Genomic DNA, 21,839 nt, shown 5'->3' with positions numbered 1-21,839 from the left:
TACGGGGATTAGTGTCTAATGTGATGTATCGAGAAATCATGAAGAAACGTAATGCAACAAACAAATTGAAAGCACAGTGGTATGCGGCAATGCGAAGAAGATTGAACAATTGGACTATATTTTCCGATTTTTTTTCTTTCTTTTTCTCTTTTGGAACTAACATTTTAGGCTCTCGTCATTTCCAAGTGAAGTAGTATAAGTATAATTCCAATCCCTCTCCCTATCAAAAAATTAATTAAAGTAACTCGATTTTCAGTTTTTTTTTCTCTCTCTTTTTTTTTTTTTTTTCACATTCATTTCCTTTACTCTCTTTGGATTGAAAATATTCGAGAATATCCCGTGTCCTAACTTCCTGAGGGCTTCTCAGTTAAAAAAGAAAACTCATCACAAACAAAATGACGGTATATACACTAACTAAGATGCCTTTCCGAAATATACCCTCGATATTTGAATATTGCGGGGAGCATATCATAATCGATGAATATGTACGAAGTTGGGTTCAAACCAAACATGCAACTACTTTAACTCTGCGGAGTACCGGGTTGCATGCGCTTGATTTTGCGGGTGGAATCTAAGATCTGCCCAGGCTTTCGCGATAAAGTTACGAATGGGGGAAGTTGCATTTATTCAAATTTACACCCTCCTCTTTTAACTAAATTAGGGAAAATTTAAATTTTTAGTTTTTTTACGTGTAAAAAAATCAGGTTATCTGGTATGGTCATATTTAACGAATGGCGGATGAAAGACTGCCTGAGGAGGTACTAAAATGGTTTCCTCTTAGAAGGTTTCCCTCTAAGAGGAAACCATTTTAGTACCTCCTCAGGCAGTCTTATACGTTTCGTATAGGAGACGCCCAGCAAAATTTTGGATAGGTGGCATTCAAAATGAAATTACGAGCATCTATTTACCAGATGACCTCTGTTCCGATAGACAAGGATGGCGATTAGGTGTAGCAAAGCGCCCGCCTGGAGCACTGTAAAAGCGACGGGTAAATAACATAAAAAAATACGTCATGATTATTGATCATTGATATTATGGTCGAATCAATTGAAATCAATTTTTTGTAGATTGACGGATTAGGAATCAGAACATTTGTTTAAAATAAAACAATGTAGGTAATGTTGTCTAATGATATTTAAGCAATTTTTTTAAAATTGAATAAGTCTCAAGATATTCAATATCCGTTCCCTGCGGTAAACCCGTTTCACGATCGTGAATTTTTATGATACATAATAATTAATTGTAAGGAGCCTATTACGTAAAATATATGAAAGAAATGAGCGAACATAAACAATTAAGGTTTGAGAGGGAATAGCGAAATATGGAAAAAGTAGATGTTATTGCTCTCATGCATCATTTAAGTCTGACGGACGAAAACGAAACACGAAAGGACGTGGCCAAACCAGAGCCACCATCCCGTGCCTGGACGAGGCTTTGAAATCACGGAGGTTGAGCGAATTGTCGCCGGCCGTTGAATCAACTCTAAATAACTGATTCTGAGCGAACTATCTGGCCGTGGATACTTAACTCAAGATTTCACTTTCATCGGAGAAGAGACCGATCCGAGGTCCTGATTTTAACCGCATGCGTTTCACATCCCCTCGCGCCTCCGAAGGGGTTGACAGCGCAATACGCGTTCCGCTCAAAGACATAAAGACGGAGCACTAAAAGCAAAAAATGAAGCTTCTAGAGCTTCTTTTCAATCACCTCTACTATTGGCTAGAGGATTGGCGGCGAAATCGGGACAAGTTTGAATTCAAATGTAGGGCGGGAACTAATAAATAAAATTGCGGAAACAAAGTATTTTAGGTTGATTTTTGCCCAAATTCAGGTACACACTCATATTTTATTAACTTTAGGTTAGTTTCGGTCCGTCGTCGACCGACTGATTTCATTTGGGAGTAACGTAGATCTAGAACTGTAACGGCCTGTTTGAACCTGCAGAACCACCATAAGGAGAAGAAAAACTAACTTTATCTGAGATTACTGCCTGTTACCGAGCAAAAGTAGGTGTAATATATTAGGACGCAGACCGAACTTTCTTAATATAATCGTTTTAAGCATTTAAAACACGTTTCGAAGAAGAAATAAGGAAAAATCAAGAGGACAAGTTCAAATCAAATTTCCGTTTGCCGCCATGGATTCCCGCGCTCATTTACACACTCACACAAGCGCGCAGCGCCGAACCTAGCTTCACTTTTTCCCCGTGCTTTTAGATACGAGCGCTCCGTCTTTATGTCTTTGGTTCCGCTCCCCGTCCAGATTTCAATACCGAGGGAATTCCCGGTACAGTTGCCTCTTGATACCTGAGGCCGAGGCAACTCGGATCAGGGGTCGAGAGGGTTCTCAGGAGCGAACGCCGATTTCCAGGATTTCATATGCATCGCCTCCTTGCTCGCGAGTTGAGAGGCCTTTTGTTTCGAATGCCCTCTCCGTTCGCAAACCCAAACCTTTTTGTCCGGCGCCCGCTCTTAGTTCCCGATACCTGAGGCATATCGCGGCGAAAGCGATACCCATCCCAGAACGCGATCGATTAGCCGTCTAAATCGATTGCCCTCAGAGAGGCGATGCCAATGACACTCGTATTCATATCCCATCTTGAGAGGCGAATGAAGAACGCCAGTTTATTCCCTCCTTATTCCCTCTCATCGCTCAGTGGTCGCCTGGTCGGGCGCGCCGCGGCCCGCTGGGCTGCGAATCCTGCATACGGTCCACGTTGACCCATGGTTGACCGTTGAGTCATCCTCCTTGTCCATCCCTCGGCTCCTTCGCTTCCTGCGGGCTGCACCAGGTCGTCTGAATGCACTACCAGCCGAGCACAGTTCGTTGACACGCTAGTAAGATGAGGGTGAAAACGACGAAACACCCGGATGGTTAATTTTTTCGTCTTGTCAATTTCTTGACATGTTTCGCTCGGTAACCGATCATTTCAGTTAATTGTCCACCTGAGCCGCGGCAATTTCTCCCTCTGAAGTATTGTCATCACACGTTTCCATTAATTTTTCTTCAATACCCCCCCCCCCTCTTCTGGGTTTTGCTTGATTCTCCACCCCCTTCCCCCGTTACCAATATTAAACGCATCAGGCTATGAAATATGATATTCATGTTCTTAAAATTGAATGCAACTAAATATGCAACTGCAATTCGAATACGTCAAAAACTTTCTTCAAATTTCCGTCCTTGCCGTGTATCAAAACACGTTTTATCCACCGGTTTTTCATATGTTTCATTGTTTTTTTCCCTTTTTTATTACCTACTCATTTTTCTCTTAGTCTTTAATTCATTTATTCACTGCTATTCCAACTGAGTATTTTTTAATATTCTTTTGCATTTCATGCATTCCTTTTTATTCTACAATCCTGCAAGTGGGGAAAGGGAGGACAGGGCTAACAGTTAAGCGAAAGTTACTAATCTCAACCAAAAAAAAAGGGAAAAAAAACCGGTTTTAGGCAAGAAATCAATTTTCTCTGCATTACTTCACCTTGCACTTAGGGAATTGGGCATAAAATTTCATACCTCCAGCAATCATTATACCTCAAGTCAATTTCTGTACTTAAGCGCTTAGATTTCACTTTCCAGAATTTGTAATCGAAAACCCTAAGTACAGTCTCTAAATTTAGGAGCTATAAAGGTTTTTAAGAAATTTTGGATAAACTAGACCACCTTTGGTGAAGAGACACTATTCCGGTGACAATGGGAGTACACGATTTCTGAGTTAATGATTGGTTCCATAAACGCCAACCATTAGACGGTAAACTCCTTGACAGTAAATTCATTAAATCTCTATGAAAAATATGAAGGAAAAACTACGGAGACTTAATTTTCTGTTCATAATGACCACAGATTCCTTGAACATAGCAACTTCGGGGTAATCTCTCCTTCCCTCTTAATTCTCCAATTATTAATGACTGTGGTAAAGGACGTTTCCAAATTTTTTAATTAATTAACGTCACTTCTTCTCAGAGAAATCTGGCTATTTCTTTATGAAAACGTGGGACAAAGTGTCTTCGTGACTCTCGAATTTAAAAAAATGTACTAACAGAGTCGCACGGCATAAAGTAGGTATACGCTAACGCGACAGCTTTGTCGCCCAGAGCGGTCTTGCACTCGAAGTCTGATGAAAAATTTGAATAATTATGAGTAGGTATATTGAAAAAGTATGGTATCGCAAAACTCGCGAATGTCTTCAGCGCTTTTAAAATACTTTCTATCACATTCGTCCAATTTTTTTAATCGGTAGCTTACCGATATACCTACTTGTAATTATATATATTTTTCACCAGGATTGCAAGCTGAATCCAAATCCGTTGAAATAGTAGAACATTTTAGAAACGGTAAAGAAGTTGGTCGGCAAATTATCCTCTACCAGTAGAAGGAGGGTGTCATTAACACATGTCTGGCCGCTATCACGTTTGGCCCACGTTTTGATCAGTAACTTACCGATATAATTACTTATTATTATATATATTACTCATCAGGATTGCGAGCTGAATTTGAATCCGTTGAATAAATGAAGATTAGTTAAACTTTAAAAAAATTGGTCAGCAAATTTTCAGCGACTAGTAGGTAGAGGGTGTCATTAACACGGGTTCCGCCGACGGAGAGAACCCCAAAAGTAAGCACAATGGGAACAGTCGCGCGTCGCAGCCGGTCGAGGGCCAGCAGACCGGCGCGGCGCGGTGGGAAGATCCGGCGGTGCTATTCGAAGAAGCGCCCCCGGACCGTTTGGTGGCCGAACCAAGGAGCAGGAGTTTTCTGAAATTTCTTCTTCCATAAGCGTCCAGCCCCGTTACAAACTAGAGGCTTCAAAGAGACTCATCGATTGCCCCGACTTAAACCGCTGGCCAATGAGCGGGCCAGGAAATGCAACGATGGACCTCTTTGAAGCCTGTAGTTGGTATGTGGGCTAGACGCTATACTGATGCGGTATGGATTTGCTTTTCACACATTTTCGGATTTTTACCACCATTAGTGGCTGCTCACAAAGCTCATTATAAGTTAAAAAACGGTGAAATTTCGATTTTAAGAGCAACCGAGCGGAGGGACTGGGCATTGCCAAGCGAAGTGAGAGTGACTTGGGAGAAAAAAAAAAATTTCTCTTAATGTGCAAGGTATGTGCTCGGTTTGTACACATTTTTGAACATCTAGCGTCCAGTCCCTATCACTCACTAAAATATCAAAAATAGACGGTTAAAATGCTCAAACAATCGGAAATATCACGATCTATTGGCTGTGTGCGCGTCGGGTAAATTTTCTTATCTTTCAAAATATTTTTGGCTACCGTGGTTTTTTTTTTACATAGAACCATTTAGGACCGTGCAACATTTTTTTTGGTCGATTGAAAAAAATAAGTCCCACCCTAGACACGCTTACACTTTTCAGCATTCACATCAAAGTGCATCGCTGGTGATTCCGTGCTGAGGAATAACGCCGCATAATCATTCGAGTGATGCCAAATTTCTTCCAAAAGTTTTGAATTATGGTAGGGCCCAGGAGGGATGATCCCTGAGCCGCGGGTATTTCTTGCAAATACTGGCAGCCAGTGAGACACCCCCGTCCGGACCGAGACTGGAGCTCGCGCGACAATGCCGAGCCGAGCCACAATAGAACCCTAATTACTTACGCGTAATTACCAATATCACCGTCCTACTAGAATGTTCCAAAATTTTTTGAAAATTGCTAAAAAAGTTTTTAGGTAGAGTTTCCTCACTCTCTGTTAAAGCACGAGTAAAAAAAGGTCTCATTTATAAAAATCTGTCAAATAGCAAAGAAGTTACAGTTCGAGATACTATATGAGATAAATAAAAATTTAACTTCGCTATAAAAAGGAGAAAAAAGGAAAAAATAAAAAGTGTAAGTTACAATTAAACATCATTTAGTTCAGAATTTCACAAGCAATTCAACCATGTAATGGACGAAGAGATTGGGGCAAAATTACAGGAAATTGATCTATTACGAAAGGGCTTCCTTTTAAGAATTTTGACCTGAAGATAGGGGTGGAATAGCAGCGGTTCGCATATAATACCTATTCTACCCTGCTAAGGAAAGGCCGTATGAGCCTTTAGCCGATGCCAAACTTCCGTTGACTAAATAAGAATTTTCAGGGAAATCAGTGAATACTTTCCCTCCAATTTTTCAGTGAATTTTATTCGCTGTCAGCTCTAAATCATCTGAAAATTTCAAGAGAAAATATGCCCAATTCAGCTTGAAAATAAGGCATTTAATTGGAGGAAATTTGGCAACTCGCGAATGTTCATACGGCGTTTTTACCCAGTTTCGTCGATGTGCGTGCTCGATCTCGCAGCGTTGACCTTTACATGGCCCATGCGTTTATTCGCCCGATTTTTCAGGAATCATCCTTCGTGGGCCCTACTATACTGCCTCAAAATTATTCGAAACTTTAGATCAAATTGCTCATAAAATTCTCTGAAAAATCAGTAAAAAAATATAGTTGAATTTTCACGATAATCTGCGGGTCATCAAAGGAAATTTGGCAACGTCTGATGGTTCATACGGCATTCGTCTGTAGCACGGCAAAATGGGCTATAACATAAGGTGCGAATTTTAGCATTCCGAGAGGGGTGCGTTTTTCTCTTCATTCATTTTTCGGATGTGTTCAATTGTTCATATTGCTTTAAATGGATTGCATTTTGCAAGAGAGAACCACGAGCATTCCATGTTGCTAAGATTGCGCAACTATTTTCACCTTACAAATATAAACTGATCGCCTAAATAAGTTCTATCTTTACTCCCAATAAACTATAAATTCACGCCAAAAATTACGCTTGTAAATTTAATTTCTTGCATGATTTCAGTGATTTGATATCAAAGAATGTAAGTTGCACAATCCCAGCAATATTGGAATGTTCTTGATTCCTTTTTGCAAAATGCAATTCAAATAAAATAGCTCAATAAATCTAAGAGGACTGAAGCTTTAGTTAAGAAAAAAAAAAAAATATAAGCCAATTTCCTGCTCTCTATTATGCCGAAATTTCTCAAATGAGCCGAAAATTCGAAGAAAGTCTACTCTAAAGTACCCTGACAAAAGTAGAAAAAATTTGGACATTACATGTACCGAACAGCTATGAGGAATAGATGTTTAGACTTGCAGAAGTCAAAAAGCGACAAGCCCACAGTTTACGCACGAATCATGACAGGCGAAAAATAGCCAGGGTAGAGGACGAAAGTAAAAGGGGAGAACGCATGAGCACAATGCCAAAGTGAAAGGAAGGAGTGATCGGCTGTCGCGGTCCAGCGTGTGCGGACTAACAGGGTAGGAAAGAATCCGGGGGTAAAGTCCAGTGCCTTTGCGGGTAAAAACGCAGCCGATCCAGATCAATTCGATCGGAAGCCCCGTGTGCGTCTTTCGAGGAGGGCAATCGAGATCGGGTTTTAATTCCCTCCTGTCTTACGAGGGGATGCCAATGCGGCCAGAAATCATATCCCATCTCGGGAACTGAACAGTTGGCCCGCGCTACTGCCTCTCGTTCTTCGAACAAGAACAATAATCGCCCCATTTGCCTCTCACGGTGCCCCTGAACTCACTTTAAATGCGACTTTGTTGTACATCAAAAATTCAAGTTGGAGGTTGTAGTGGGGTACTCCCTGATGGGTTTTTGGGCAATTTCGAAATAGGTTGTCGGAGCTCCTCGAAAAATAATCGCATTTTTGTGGTTTTTTAGGGGTAAAATAGCAAAATTGGCCTCCGGGCGACAAATTAAACCCCCTCTCCCTCATCCTTGCCTTGACCGATCTGAATTTTTAGTATGTTTTTACCTGGTATAAGATGGGACTTTTCTGAAATTTTCATGCCCATACAAATTTTTTTGCTCCCGCGGCAGCGTTGCCAAGTTGCGGACTCCAAAATATCGAATTTAATGATAAAATGAAGGTTTCGGAGTGTGATTTCCATTCAAAATCAAAAATTCAAATTGTAAGTTGTAGTAGGGTACTGCCTGATGGGGTTTTGGCCAATTTCGAAGTAGAGTGTTTGAGATTTTTGAAAAGTAATCGAATTTTTGCGGTTTTTTAAGGGTAAAATAGCACACTGAGCACGGGGCGGCAAGTTGAACCTTTTCTCTCTCATCCTTGCCGTGACCGATCTGAACTTTTAGTATGTATTAACCTGGTATATGGTGTGACTTTTCTGAAATTTTCATGCCCATACAAAATTTTTTGCCCCCCGCGGCAGCGTTGCCAATTTGCGGACTCAAAAATATCGAATTTGATGATAAAATGAAGGTTTCGAGGTGTGATTTCCTCCAAAATTTCACGAAAAATGTGCAATCTGAGAGTTTTCGATAAGAAAAGGCATATTTGAACAATTTAGAGTTGCAGTGTTGCCAGCTTTTGATTTAAAATTCGTCAAAATGACCCAAATCGCGTTGCAACCTCGAGCGCTGGATTTTTATTTCGTTCAGAATTGGTTATTACGGTTCTTCTGTACTCTATGCATTTAGGTACCATGAAAATTATGCCATTACTTACTTGATGGGTGCAGCTAACTCAAAAAGAGAGGCCGGATAAAGCGATGATTCGGGGGAAAACGAGCGGTTCGGGTTGACAGAAAGTTCTTAAATCTACTCCATCACCAGAAAGTAAAATTTGAGAACTTTCTCCCACCCCCCAAACCTTATCCCTGTTGCAGTCAATCCTTTGAACATCTGATCTGAAATTTTGCCCCCGAATTTTTACCAAAAACATGATGTGTTTTTGCACAAAAACTTGTTTTTTTTTTTTCATGTTTTTGGTAAAAATTCGGGGGCAAAATTTCAGATCAGATGTTCAAAGGATTGACTGCAACAGGGATAAGGTTTGGGGGGTGGGAGAAAGTTCTCAAATTTTACTTTCTGGTGATGGAGTAGATTTAAGAACTTTCTGTCAACCCGAACCGCTCGTTTTCCCCCGAATCATCGCTTTATCCGGCCTCTCTTTTTGAGTTAGCTGCACCCATCAAGTAAGTAATGGCATAATTTTCATGGTACCTAAATGCATAGAGTACAGAAGAACCGTAATAACCAATTCTGAACGAAATAAAAATCCAGCGCTCGAGGTTGCAACGCGATTTGGGTCATTTTGACGAATTTTAAATCAAAAGCTGGCAACACTGCAACTCTAAATTGTTCAAATATGCCTTTTCTTATCGAAAACTCTCAGATTGCACATTTTTCGTGAAATTTTGGAGGAAATCACACCTCGAAACCTTCATTTTATCATCAAATTCGATATTTTTGAGTCCGCAAATTGGCAACGCTGCCGCGGGGGGCAAAAAATTTTGTATGGGCATGAAAATTTCAGAAAAGTCACACCATATACCAGGTTAATACATACTAAAAGTTCAGATCGGTCACGGCAAGGATGAGAGAGAAAAGGTTCAACTTGCCGCCCCGTGCTCAGTGTGCTATTTTACCCTTAAAAAACCGCAAAAATTCGATTACTTTTCAAAAATCTCAAACACTCTACTTCGAAATTGGCCAAAACCCCATCAGGCAGTACCCTACTACAACTTACAATTTGAATTTTTGATTTTGAATGGAAATCACACTCCGAAACCTTCATTTTATCATTAAATTCGATATTTTGGAGTCCGCAACTTGGCAACGCTGCCGCGGGAGCAAAAAAATTTGTATGGGCATGAAAATTTCAGAAAAGTCCCATCTTATACCAGGTAAAAACATACTAAAAATTCAGATCGGTCAAGGCAAGGATGAGGGAGAGGGGGTTTAATTTGTCGCCCGGAGGCCAATTTTGCTATTTTACCCCTAAAAAACCACAAAAATGCGATTATTTTTCGAGGAGCTCCGACAACCTATTTCGAAATTGCCCAAAAACCCATCAGGGAGTACCCCACTACAACCTCCAACTTGAATTTTTGATGTACAACAAAGTCGCATTTAAAGTGAGTTCAGGGGCACCGTGCTCTGAGTTCGGGATTCGGGATCCGAAATTCTTCTACCTGCTCTGGCCTCTTGATCGAGTATCGCGATCGAAAAGCGACGCTTGGTCGTTCGCGAACTCGGAGGGCGATCAAATTAATTTCAATTCCCTCTCGACCCCTGACTCGGATATGAGCTATTGCGGTCTCTGCACACGAGGGCGTCCGGGTATTTTACCTTTTGGGAAGTAGCCATGGTTCCAATGGGTTCCAATGGGGACAGATCCAAACCCGCAGGTTCTTGACTGACTGTCCCCATTGGAACCCATTGGAACCATGGTCAATTCCCAACGGGTCCCCGTGGGAATTTGCTACGGGTTCCCATTGGGATTTCCTACGGGTTCCAATGGGACCGTTATGACAGGGCACAAAGTTATATATATTTCAAACTCTTGAAATCCTTCGAAGTATGACCTGCATTCCATCGCATTCTATCAATGTGTGCACTCTGGAAAGAATTCTGTCTGTGAGCTTGTCAATAACATCACTTTCCATCTCTCTAGCACGACTTGATCCGTCATGAAACCTAACCTTATTGCTATTTCATCATTATCCTCCCCCAATTTGCTTCAAGTATAGGGTAAGTGGGGGTAAAAGGCCGCACTTTTCCGTTGCGGCCGTCTGTTGGCCGCCGTATTGCGTGAACATTTCGGAAATGTGGTAAAATATCAACTACAGACTCTTAGGCACAAAATGACACACTTTCCAGAATTTTAAAAGCATTTCCGAAATTTTTAAAACAATTTTTTTTTAAAAATTTCGAAGGTGTGGTCTTTTGCCCCATGGATGGTCCGGAAAAATTCGTAAAAATTTCGGAAATGCATTAAAATTCTGGAAAGTGTGCCATTTCATGCCTAAGAATCTATAGTTGATATTTTACCACATTTCCAGAATTTCCATGCGATACGGTGGCGGACAGACGGCCGCAACGGAAAAGTGTGATCTTTTGCCTCCATCTACCCTACATTTTAGGATCTTTGGTAATTATTAATAATATTCAGTAAAATATGTAGTAAAATATTTAGTATTGGTAGTATTAGTTGATAGATTAAGTATTAGTATTAGTATTGGTAGTATTAGTTGATAGATTAAGTATTATGTTATTTTAGTGAAGGCCGCATGCGGCCTTTTGCCCCATATTTCATGACGTAGGTAACCGTAACCTCAAAAGTCAAAGCCAAGGCCATTGGCCCAAAAGTGACTGCGGGATATTCAAACCATCCTTATCATTGTTCGAACTGCAGCTCGTCCGAATTTTTCTATCAACTATAGAACTTGAAATTGACCCAAATAAAACTGGAGAAATCGATTCTTTTTCACGAAAAATTAACTCTCCTCATATTTTTGAGGGAACGCGTCCGTTCGGTCCGTTGGTTCGGTCTGAAACTACGTCAACACTCAACACAACAGCACCACCACTACCAACAAAACTGACACAGTCCCGGTGCCAACCTAAACAATTTTCGGGAAAAAAGCCGGGTGCGGCCTTTTTCCCCGTGCGGCCTTTTACCTCCACCTACCCTATAATATTCTGATTTCTAGACACGTTTTAGTGATTGAGCCCAAGTAGCATGGATTGCAATTTCATTGCAATGGATTGTGAGTTGATTGCAATTTTTGCTTGTTGCCTATACGTTCATTTGAAGGCGCTTAAAAAGTTGCAATTTTATTGCAATAAGTTTGCAAGAAATGTAGATTATGCTTGTTGCCTAACCTTCTTTTTCAAGGCACTATAAAGACTGCAATTTCGGTGCAATCATGTTGTAACAAATTCACGCCATGTGCCTGGCATCCAATTCTCTAGTTGTTTTAAAGTTTTTTCGACTTAAATGTCTCACCTAACCCATATAGCCCAACATATTTTGAAAATATTGTCACCTTTATCAAAATATTTTCATGGCAATATTGTAATTAAGATATTTTCAAAATATTTTTAAAACATTTTAAAGGAATATTTTGAAAATGTTTACAAAAAATATTTTTAAAATAATTAAAAAATATTGCCTGTAAACATGCATGTTAAAAATATTCCTTAAGAAAGTTTTGAAAATATTTTAAAAATATTTTTAAGTTCTCAAGTTAGTATGTGGTGTAATTTACACCGGTGTAAATTTAGTGTGAGTACCTATTACGTGATATCGAAAAAAAAAATCAGACAAAAAAAATATGAAAAAAATAAATAACACAAAAAAAAATAAATAATAGGCAAAAGAAAGAAGCCTGAGAAAAACGGCGTTAATCAAATCTATGATGAATGTTGAGCCACGCACTGACGCAATGCATGCGATAACAGCCTTAACAGGCGTGATTTCAACCCAGCTCATCATCAGCTCCCTGTAGCTCAGTGGAAGAGTGCTCCGCTATGACATTCGCGGGTCGGGTTCAAGCCCACTCAAGGGCGTCCGGTATCTTATGCTGCTAAACGTCGTAGGACATTAGGTAAGCATGGGTTCGAATTATTATAATTTCCCCGGAAAATTTAGGGGTTGAAATTTAAAGGTCGTCAATATTGAAATTTCTTTGCAAAAAAAAAAATTGCAACTTTTTTACAATGAGGGGGTCAGATGTTGTAAAATAATTGCAATTTTCTTGCAAGAAAGTTGAAATCATCGGGAAATTTTATTTCATTTAAATTGCAATTTTTTCGTTGCAAAATGCTACTTGGGAGTGTCAGGCTAAGACAGTGTACTGCTTACTGCCCAAATTTTACACTTAGCACTAAAATCGTCTGCATGTAGGAGTGAACACGGGCGTCAGATTTGAGATCTTGCACAGCTAGTTTTGCAGAAAACTTGTATTCAAACTTGGCGAAGCCGCAGGACTACACAAATTTGAAGGTAGGAAAGGCATGCCTTTTCCTGTATTTGCTGTGGAGGGCTGGATCTAGTTCTCCGCAGCTTTACCATGTGCCTAATAATCATACCGATGGTCAAATGTTTTTTTCTTCTCTAGGTACCAATTGATATAGTGTTTACAATTAAGATCAATGTCTGAGGCTAAATCCAATCAAGGAATTCGATCCGAAAGAAGAAAATGGCCCGGCGTGTAACTTATTTAACTATTTCATTTTCTTTTCATTTTCAGAGAGGACAAACCCTTTGTTTTCCATATCTTTCTTCGTTCCTGTTGGTTCAATCACAATGGCAACAAAAATGGCAATGGCAATCGTAAATGTGATGAACTCCCGATGGTCAAGAGGTATCTTTGGCTGTGATTACGATGAATTGAGACTGATAAATCCCAACAAGAAATAATTTCTCATAAATGTTTGTCTGCTGCTTTGTACCAAATTTCATTATTTTTAAGAGTGTTTCAAATATTTTCAAAAACAATTTAATTACCTATAAGTTATATATTTTGTTTCTATGATTACTACTACATTTTTAATACTGATTATGAATAAAGCTGCTTTTGTTCTTGATATTTTGGTTTCAACGTATGTTTTTCCAATTGTACTTTCTGTTTATTTTCATTGGGATAGGTTCCAATGCATATCAAGTGTAAAAAAGGATTCATACAAATATTCTCTTTTAATAGCTAAAACCATGTCTTTTTCAAGGCAAGCTGGTTGAGCAGTTCAGTTTTGTATCACGTATTTAAATAATGACCTTTTGAATCCCTCTGAAAAATTTTATACCCAACTTTTTATGGATAAAATGAGTCAGGTACAGCCATACAAATAGGTGTCAAATTGCAATGCCATGCAACATAAAGGAATTGCAACATTTTGAGAAACTAACTTTTCGTGGCTTTGAATGTTGTTTTTAATGACTAATTCTCGTCGTAAAATTTAGGACATTGAAAGGAAACACCTGTCATTTATTATCCATTCTAGTGGTCTCTGATCATACGCATGTTTTTTTCTACTTTCCTTCAGGACAACAAAAAAACATATCTCTTCCCCTTTTAGCAGTGGATAAAATGAGCCCTGAATTAACTTCCTTGAGGACGTTGAAAGAAAATTTACATTGGACCATCCAACGTTTCCAGCTCGTGGAAATAAGTTTTCTACTTTTCCTGACTATAGTAGGTACTTAAAACACACACAATTGAACAAAAAGTCGCTGATTTTTCAACTATTCGTGAGTAGATGAAAAAACTAAAATCAATTGATCTGTTTAAATCCGAACAAATCAATTGTTTTCAGTTTTTTCATAATGTTTTATGCGTACTGTTCTCAAGAAAGCTGGGAATGTTCGCGACTTCATGGCGAATTTTCTTTCAATGTCCTCGATGGAGTTAATTTAGGACTCATTTCATCCACTGCTGGAAAGGGAGGGAGGGACTAATATCACTTTTATGACAATGTCCACAAGATATCCGGTGAATATTTTGGGGATTTTACGAATATCCTGAGGTCATCCCAAAAATGAACTATGAACTTTTCAAGCATTTTTTTCAAATATCGCTTGAATGTCCACATAATATTTTGGGGATTTTCAAATATCCCCAGAATACTCTGGGGATTTCCCTTTGTCTCACGAAAATGCTCTGAGAATGTTGTGAGAATATTCCGGAATGTTCTCACAGCACTGTCAGAACATTTTGAATTTGCATCGAAATATTATCAGAGTGTTTACAGAATATTAAGCTGCTAACTGAGAAGTAATAAAGGAAAAATTTAGTGAGTATCTTTAAGAATTTAGCAACTTTTGAACAATTCCGAATGTCTATAAAATTTAGGAATATTTTCAAGTTTTGGAAATTTCCGAGAAATTGAGCGTTGTTGATTAAAAAATGTATTTTCGTAAATCAGGCAACTTTACTAAAATTTAGAGTTTCATTAATTTTGCTCATTTTGGTAAAAAATAAAATATTCCTGAATTTTAGAAATGGTGGAGAAATTTCATATTATCGTAAACTTGGCAGCGTTGGCAATAATTCGAAACTTTCGTAAAGTTCAAAGCAATGTTGCAGTAGTAAGGTTGCGATATGCGAGCAAAACTTAATAAGACATGTTGCAACTTCTCTTCCGACACCATCATTGACTTTTTCGGTCCTTATCATACATGTTGTCTTAAAAATTCAACATCATTGAAACTTTCAGATAAACATTATCGCACATTTTGGCAAACTTGTTGCAACTTTTTTTTTTTTTGAAAAAAATTATACTTTAGGACTTGGAATTCGGATTTAGATTTGCAAGTAAGTTTTGCCTCTTTGGAAGAGAAACATACCAACCACCATGGCAAATGGACAAAACCATGATCTAAGTTTCTGATAAACCTCCCAAACGTGTTTTTTCATTTCTTTTTTAACATGAAGATAGGTAAGTTTATTCTCTACCTTTTCAGCTTTTCTCTTTGTAGTTGATGGTGAATTATGACTTGCACGCGAGGAGGAAGCACTCCCATCACTTTCTTCAGAGGAAAAGTTCAAATCATTTTCAATTGGTCGAGGAATTGCTCCATAGTGATGATGAGAAGTTCCATTCAACAGAGGATCCACTGAAAATCAAATCATATTTGAAAGGTGAACCCAAAAAATGTACTTTATTTCAAATATTTCTTTTAAAAAACCCCAGATACGAAAAGGAAGTTCTAATTCTTCCCATCAAGTATCTCATTCTCTTTATCCTTATTTAAATCATGCTATCTGTCTTTTCTTAAAAGAAATCTAACATCTGCTGGATTGCATAATGAATAGTTGTGTAGATCGTTCACCAAGAAAATGAAGAGCTCCCCAAATCGCGATATATTGCGATTTTATCGGCGACAAACGATAAAATCGGTAGGATTATCACCATCTGAGCGATTATCCTCGATCTTGTTGCAATAAAATCGCGATTTTATCGCCCAGAAATTTATCGAGATGTTATTAAAATAAAAATCGCTATTTATGGCGATTTAATCTCGATTTAATCGGCAAGAATTGATCGCGATTCTATCGAACCGAAAATTGCGATGCATAGCGATTGAATCGCCATATATCACAATTTTTTTTTCGACAGTATCGCAATGAATTGCCACCGATATAATCGCGTCAATCAACTGATAAAATCACTATTTGTCACGATCACTGCAACTTGGTGGATCATAGGTATCATTTATCAGTGTTTAGACACAAGGGAGGGTCGTCCAGAAAGTACCCTGCTAAAAATGACCATGTTGGTAACATGTTGAGACCATGTTGTTACCAACAGGGTCCAAAACGCCCATGTCGGTATCATGATGATGTCATCATGATGATGTCATCATGATGATGTCAACATGGTATCAACGTGATATCAACTTGGGGTAAAAGACCAACATGCTAGCAATATGACAAGTCCCAATATGATATAAACATGATTTTAAAAAAAATGTTGTTAACAACATTGCACAAATATGGTAACATGATGATATCAATTTGGACTTTCTTGCTATCATGATAAAGAGTTGATGTAAAGTTTGGTATCTCTTGGTCCCATCATGGGAACATACTGATATCATTGCACTGAAAAAAAAAGTTCGGTGATTTTCACCGAACCCTTCGGTATATGGTTGTTCGGTGGCACAAACCTTTTAGACCTGGTGGCATGAACCTGGCAATTTGGTTTTGTGAATCGAACAGCATTACGGCGTTATGGGACACACGCCCAACCGAGTTCGGTAAGGTTTTACCGAACTTTTAATGTCACGGAAACCGATCATTTCGGTTATTCGCGCCGAACTTTCAGTATATATTCGGAGAAAGTCGGAAACGTTCGGTTGGCGTCTTATTATTGTATGTGTTGATCCATAGATATGCTCAAAGACGATTTTCTTATTCTTGCCTTTGTGGCCTTATTAATTTTGAAATCCATTCAATAATCCTCCAATTCGCGGTGCACTCTTTTTGTTTTCCGGAAAACATCCCAAGTAGCATTTTTCAACGGAGAAATCGCGATTTTATCGGCGATAAAATCGCGATTATCCTCGATTTTATCGGCGATAAAATTGCTAGGATCATCAACATCTGAGCGATTATCCTCGATCTTTTCGCGATTTTATTGCAATTTTATCGCGAGGATAATCGCTCAGATGCTGATGATCCTAGCGATTTTATCACCGATAAAATCGCCAAAAAAAAGGAGTCCACGCTATTAGCCGATTGCATGCCGTAAGGTTCAGCCGTCAGGTCCTTTGACGAAGACGAGCGTAAAATCTCCGGAGCCTCCGCGGGGATTCGAACCCCAGTCGCCACGATGGTAGGCCAGCACTTTTCCACTGGGCTATGGCCGCTATATGATTCACGGGTGCGAATTGAGGCCTCTTATGCATGGATCGGCGCTTCGCAACCTGACAACTTTTGTCATTGCGTTGACTGACACAGAGTTTTCATTTGATTTTTTTTTTTTTTTTATTTTATTTTCCCTCCTCTGTATTTTATTTCATACCTTTAAATACGGTTGGTAAAATGAGGTTCTATTGGTAATCTCATAATTCTGTCTCGGTAAAATTACCAATAATAGTGAGATGGCAAAGTTACCGATCTTGGTAAAAACGCCAACAGTTTTTATCGACTTTGGTATAATTACCGAGATAAAATGGTAAAGTTACCGGAAATTGATTACGAATAAAAGTGGTACATATTCCTACCTGAAAAAACCAGTAAAAATACCGGTTTTTAGGTAAGCTTACCAGTCTCCCTTGGTAGCATTACCAATAATTGGTAAAAAAAATTGAGATGGTAAAGTTACCAACGGACCTTGGTAAAAACGCCGAGAATTTTTTCTCAGTGTGGGCGTACCATTCAAACCCCACGCCCAACCTCGTATCGAGTCGTTCTCACACCTCCGCTCGAGAACATCTTTCATAAGCGTCATTCATACGTTATTGGGTGTTGATTAGAAATTTCAATTTTATCTCTGCAAAATCTCTGAAAGGGCTAAAACTCGCCCGGCAACGCACTTGACACGGGCTCGCTCTGGGGGCGTAAAGAGCGTGAATAATTTCGGGGGCGCCTAAAAGGCGAGGTCTCCACCAATCCGCGAATTTTAGGAGCCACGGATAGCTCACATGGTTGAATGATGACAAGACAACAATTGGTTGATTAAAGGAATGATTGATTGATTTAATAATCATAGACAGCATACACGAATCAAGTTTCAGAACAACGAAACCGAAAAACACAACTAAATCTCCTTCAAAATCTTCCAAACTTCCAAAAACTCTCCAAAACAACCGAAACTCAAAACTAGACAAAAACTACAGCTTGCACACCAGGACTTGGCGGGGGCAACGGTCGGACGACTCTAATGTGCTGATCCTCTATGCCGGGGGTCTCGCGGAGGCTGCTGACGAATTTTCACTCAAAACGTTGACGGAAGGGTTGAACCGCACTCAATGACTTGGCGGGGGCAACGGTCGGACGACTCTAATGTGCTGATCCTCTATTCCAGAGGTCTACGGAGGTTGATTCGACACCGCCGAAAAACACTTTGAGGACTCAGGGATGGAATTTTACGTGCACCTGGACACTACACGGAATCGCGACATTTCCCATCCCGGCGAACATGAGCGACTGAGTTTAGAAATTTTCCGGAAAACGCGCGTCACCGTGCACCGCCGCTTCCTACGTCCCGCGCGTCCTACCCCTTTACGCCAATAGCATCTCACGAAAAGTGCTGATCAATCTAGGGCTGGCCGCGGTTCACACGGGAAACAAGAGCAACATCTAACCCATGACGTCACAACTTTTCCTCCTCGCTGAGCCGCTGTCCGGCAAGCGATCCGCGCTATTCTCCCAGTACAAGGAGAACATGAATAATTTTTAAGTGTAGGGCTCAATTTTCGTTTCATCTCGTTCAATGAAATCGAAATTTTATTGCAATTTAATGGGATGAAATCGCAATTTATCGCAATAAATCGCCGTCGATAGAATCGCGATTTAATTGCAATTTAATGCGATGAAATCGCAATTTATCGCGATATTTTATATCCGATATTATTGCAATAAATCGACGTCGATAAAATCGCGATACATTCTCCGATTAATTCGCAATTTATCGCGATCACTGCTACATGGGATAGTCTTCCTTCTCAATACAAGCCCTTCGCAGAGTTGTCACATGTTCAGTGCATTTTTAAATGCACCATTGACTTGTTCAAGAAACCCTTGTCTCTTCCGAAATGGATTTCAAATACACCAAACATCAATGATATTGATGCAGTCGGCGTGTTGCCTTCTAATTTTTCTGTGTCCCAGGGATATTTGTGTCGAACAGCACAGATTTACTCCGGGTACTTGTCCATTTACTGATATGGACAACGGAAACGGGCAAAATGCGCTTCACGAGGTTCTTGCGGAAATCGGGGAAAGAAATTATGGAAACATTTATTTTTCATATAAAGAGCCGTATGCAAAAACGACATTTTTCGCGCCCCCCCCCCACTAAAACTTATTCAAACTTCGTCTATCAGTTACTGATACTGGAGCGCTTCTTTCCCCAAATTTTCTGACCCCCAAAAAATTTTGGGGGGGCGCTAGAGGGGATGGAAGTCAAAACCTGTGAACCTCGATATCTTTCGCACGATATAAGATCTTCAGGCCCGGTTTGGACAAAAAATCGTCTAAAATTGCATACTTTAAGATTCTAAAGGTCAAAATCCCAAAATTACATTTTTAACTTAACTTATGTGCTTCTTTCAGTTTTTGAGGAAAAACAATTTCTTTTAAACACACTAAACTGAAAGAGCACAATTTTGTATTTGAACCAAAACCAGTTTTTTAAATTGCACGTCTTTTTCCGCATCCAACGAGTGGTCATGTACGCTGGGGAACCGAACGGTTCCGGAGTTATGATCGATTGAAGTTTCCGCTTCAATTTTCCGACCGATTTTCGCGCGCAAAAAGGTCGGATTTGACTGTTATTAAATCAGATTTAATGTTCAAACTGAGCAAAATGCATTATTAGGGACTCTTGAGGGTCGCTGAGTTCAGAAATTACAGATACTTCCAAAAAATTCACGTTTTTAAAACTACAGCTCCGTAGCGCTATTTTAGAGGCCCACAGAGCGCCGACTGGCCGCTCAGTGGTCCTGTACGGAGCTGTAATTTTAAAAACGTGAAATTTTTGGAAGTATCTGTAATTTCTGAACTCAGCTATCCTCAAGAGTCCCTAATAATGCATTTTGCTCAGTTTGAACATTAAATCTGATTTAATAACAGTCAAATCCGACCTTTTTGCGCGCGAAAATCGGTCGGAAAATTAAAGCGGAAACTTCAATCGATCATAACTCCGGAACCGTTCGGTTCCCCAGCGTACATGACCACTCGTTGGATGCGGAAAAAGACGTGCAATTTAAAAAAACTGGTTTTGGTTCAAATACAAAATTGTGCTCTTTTAGTTTAGTGTGTTTAAAAGAAATTGTTTTTCCTCAAAAACTGAAAGAAGCACATAAGTTAAGTTAAAAATGTAATTTTGGGATTTTGACCTTTAGAATCTTAAAGTATGTAATTTTAGACGATTTTTTGTCCAAACCGGGCCTGAAGATCTTATATCGTGCGAAAGATATCGAGGTTCACAGGTTTTGACTTCCATCCCCTCTAGCGCCCCCCCAAAATTTTTTGGGGGTCAGAAAATTTGGGGAAAGAAGCGCTCCAGTATTAGTAACTGATAGAAGAAGTTTGAATAAGTTTTAGTGGGGGGGAGGGGGGCAAAAAATGTCATTTTGCATACGGCTCTTTCTATTTCTCTTTAATGCGGTTTTAATAGCTCTCTTATTGGTTCGGGTGGGATACCAAGTGCATACCTATTTATCTTCGCAAATGCAGGACTTTTATTTATAACTCCTCTTCACCACCTGCTGTTTATTTGAGGGTGAAGATTGACTCGTATGTCTCTCCGTTTTGTTCTTTGTAAAAAAACATTTCTGATGGAAAATTCTCGGAAAATTTTTAGAGCAGTACAATGCATATGCATCTCACAAGCCTCTTTAACTAGTGGAATAGCTTCTGGACTGGAAAAACATGACTCTATGTTACGAGAAATATTCTTGAATACGCCGCAAAGATGAAATTTCTCTTGTCTTAAGCTGAAAAATGCGTGCGTTGAGAAGAAAGCCGCTCATATCAAGCAGGATTCTGCTTTATTCGAGTGATCTTATTCTTGATCAAGAGCAGTATTCGTGACGGCTAATTCAAGTAATTTTTTTTTCTTTCGAATATTTCCTTTCTTTTGTTCATAGTTCTGCGCAAATCCTATCACCTTACTTGAAAGATTATCTTCAATCTTCACCCTCAAATAAACAATAAACAGCAGGTGGTGAAGAGGAGTTATACATAAAAGTCCTGCATTTGCGAAGATAAATAGGTATGCACTTGGTATCCCACCCGAACCAATGAGAGTCTCACCTAACCCAGATAGCACAAAATATTTTGAAAATATTTTGAAAACATTGTCACCTTTATCAAAATATTTTCATGACAATATTGTAATTAAAATATTTTTAAAATAATTCAAAAATATTGCCTGTAAACATTTTGAAAATATCCCTTAAGAAAGTTTTGAAAATATTTTAAAAATATTTTTTGGAAAATATTTTTAAGTTCTCAAGTTAGTATGTGGTGTAATTTACACCGGTGTAAATTTAGTGTAAGTACCTATTACGTGATATCGAAAAAAAAATTACACAAAAAAAATAATACGAAAAAAAATAACACGAAAAAAAAATAACACGAAAAAAAAATAACACGAAAAAAAAATAAATAAATAAATAAATAATAGGCAAAAGAAAGAAGCCTGAGAAAACACGGCGATAATCAAATCTATGATGGAAGTTGAGCCGCGCACTCACGCAATGCATGCTATAACAGCCTAAACAGGCGTGATTTTAACCCGACTCATTATCAGCTGCCTGTGGCTCAGTGGCAGAGTGCTGGGCTATGACACTCGCGGGTCGCGTTCAAGTCCGCACGAGGGCGTCCGGTATTTTACGCTGCT

General features: G+C 39.2%; 1 protein-coding gene across 1 annotated transcript in view; it reads right to left on the bottom strand.

Annotated features, from left to right (window-relative positions):
- Zip88E (Zinc/iron regulated transporter-related protein 88E) overlaps window positions 1-21,839 on the bottom strand; it is a 112,187-nt gene that overhangs the window by 62,774 nt on the left and 27,574 nt on the right. Inside the window, exon 4 of the mRNA XM_072297219.1 lies at window positions 15,221-15,381. Coding sequence (XP_072153320.1) covers window positions 15,221-15,381 — 161 coding nt within the window. The remainder of the gene's footprint in view (window positions 1-15,220; window positions 15,382-21,839) is intronic.

This window comes from Bemisia tabaci, chromosome 2, assembly GCF_918797505.1.
Source record: "Bemisia tabaci chromosome 2, PGI_BMITA_v3".
Classification (NCBI taxonomy): Eukaryota; Metazoa; Arthropoda; class Insecta; order Hemiptera; family Aleyrodidae; genus Bemisia; species Bemisia tabaci.
This window is presented reverse-complemented; position numbering and strand designations above follow the sequence as displayed.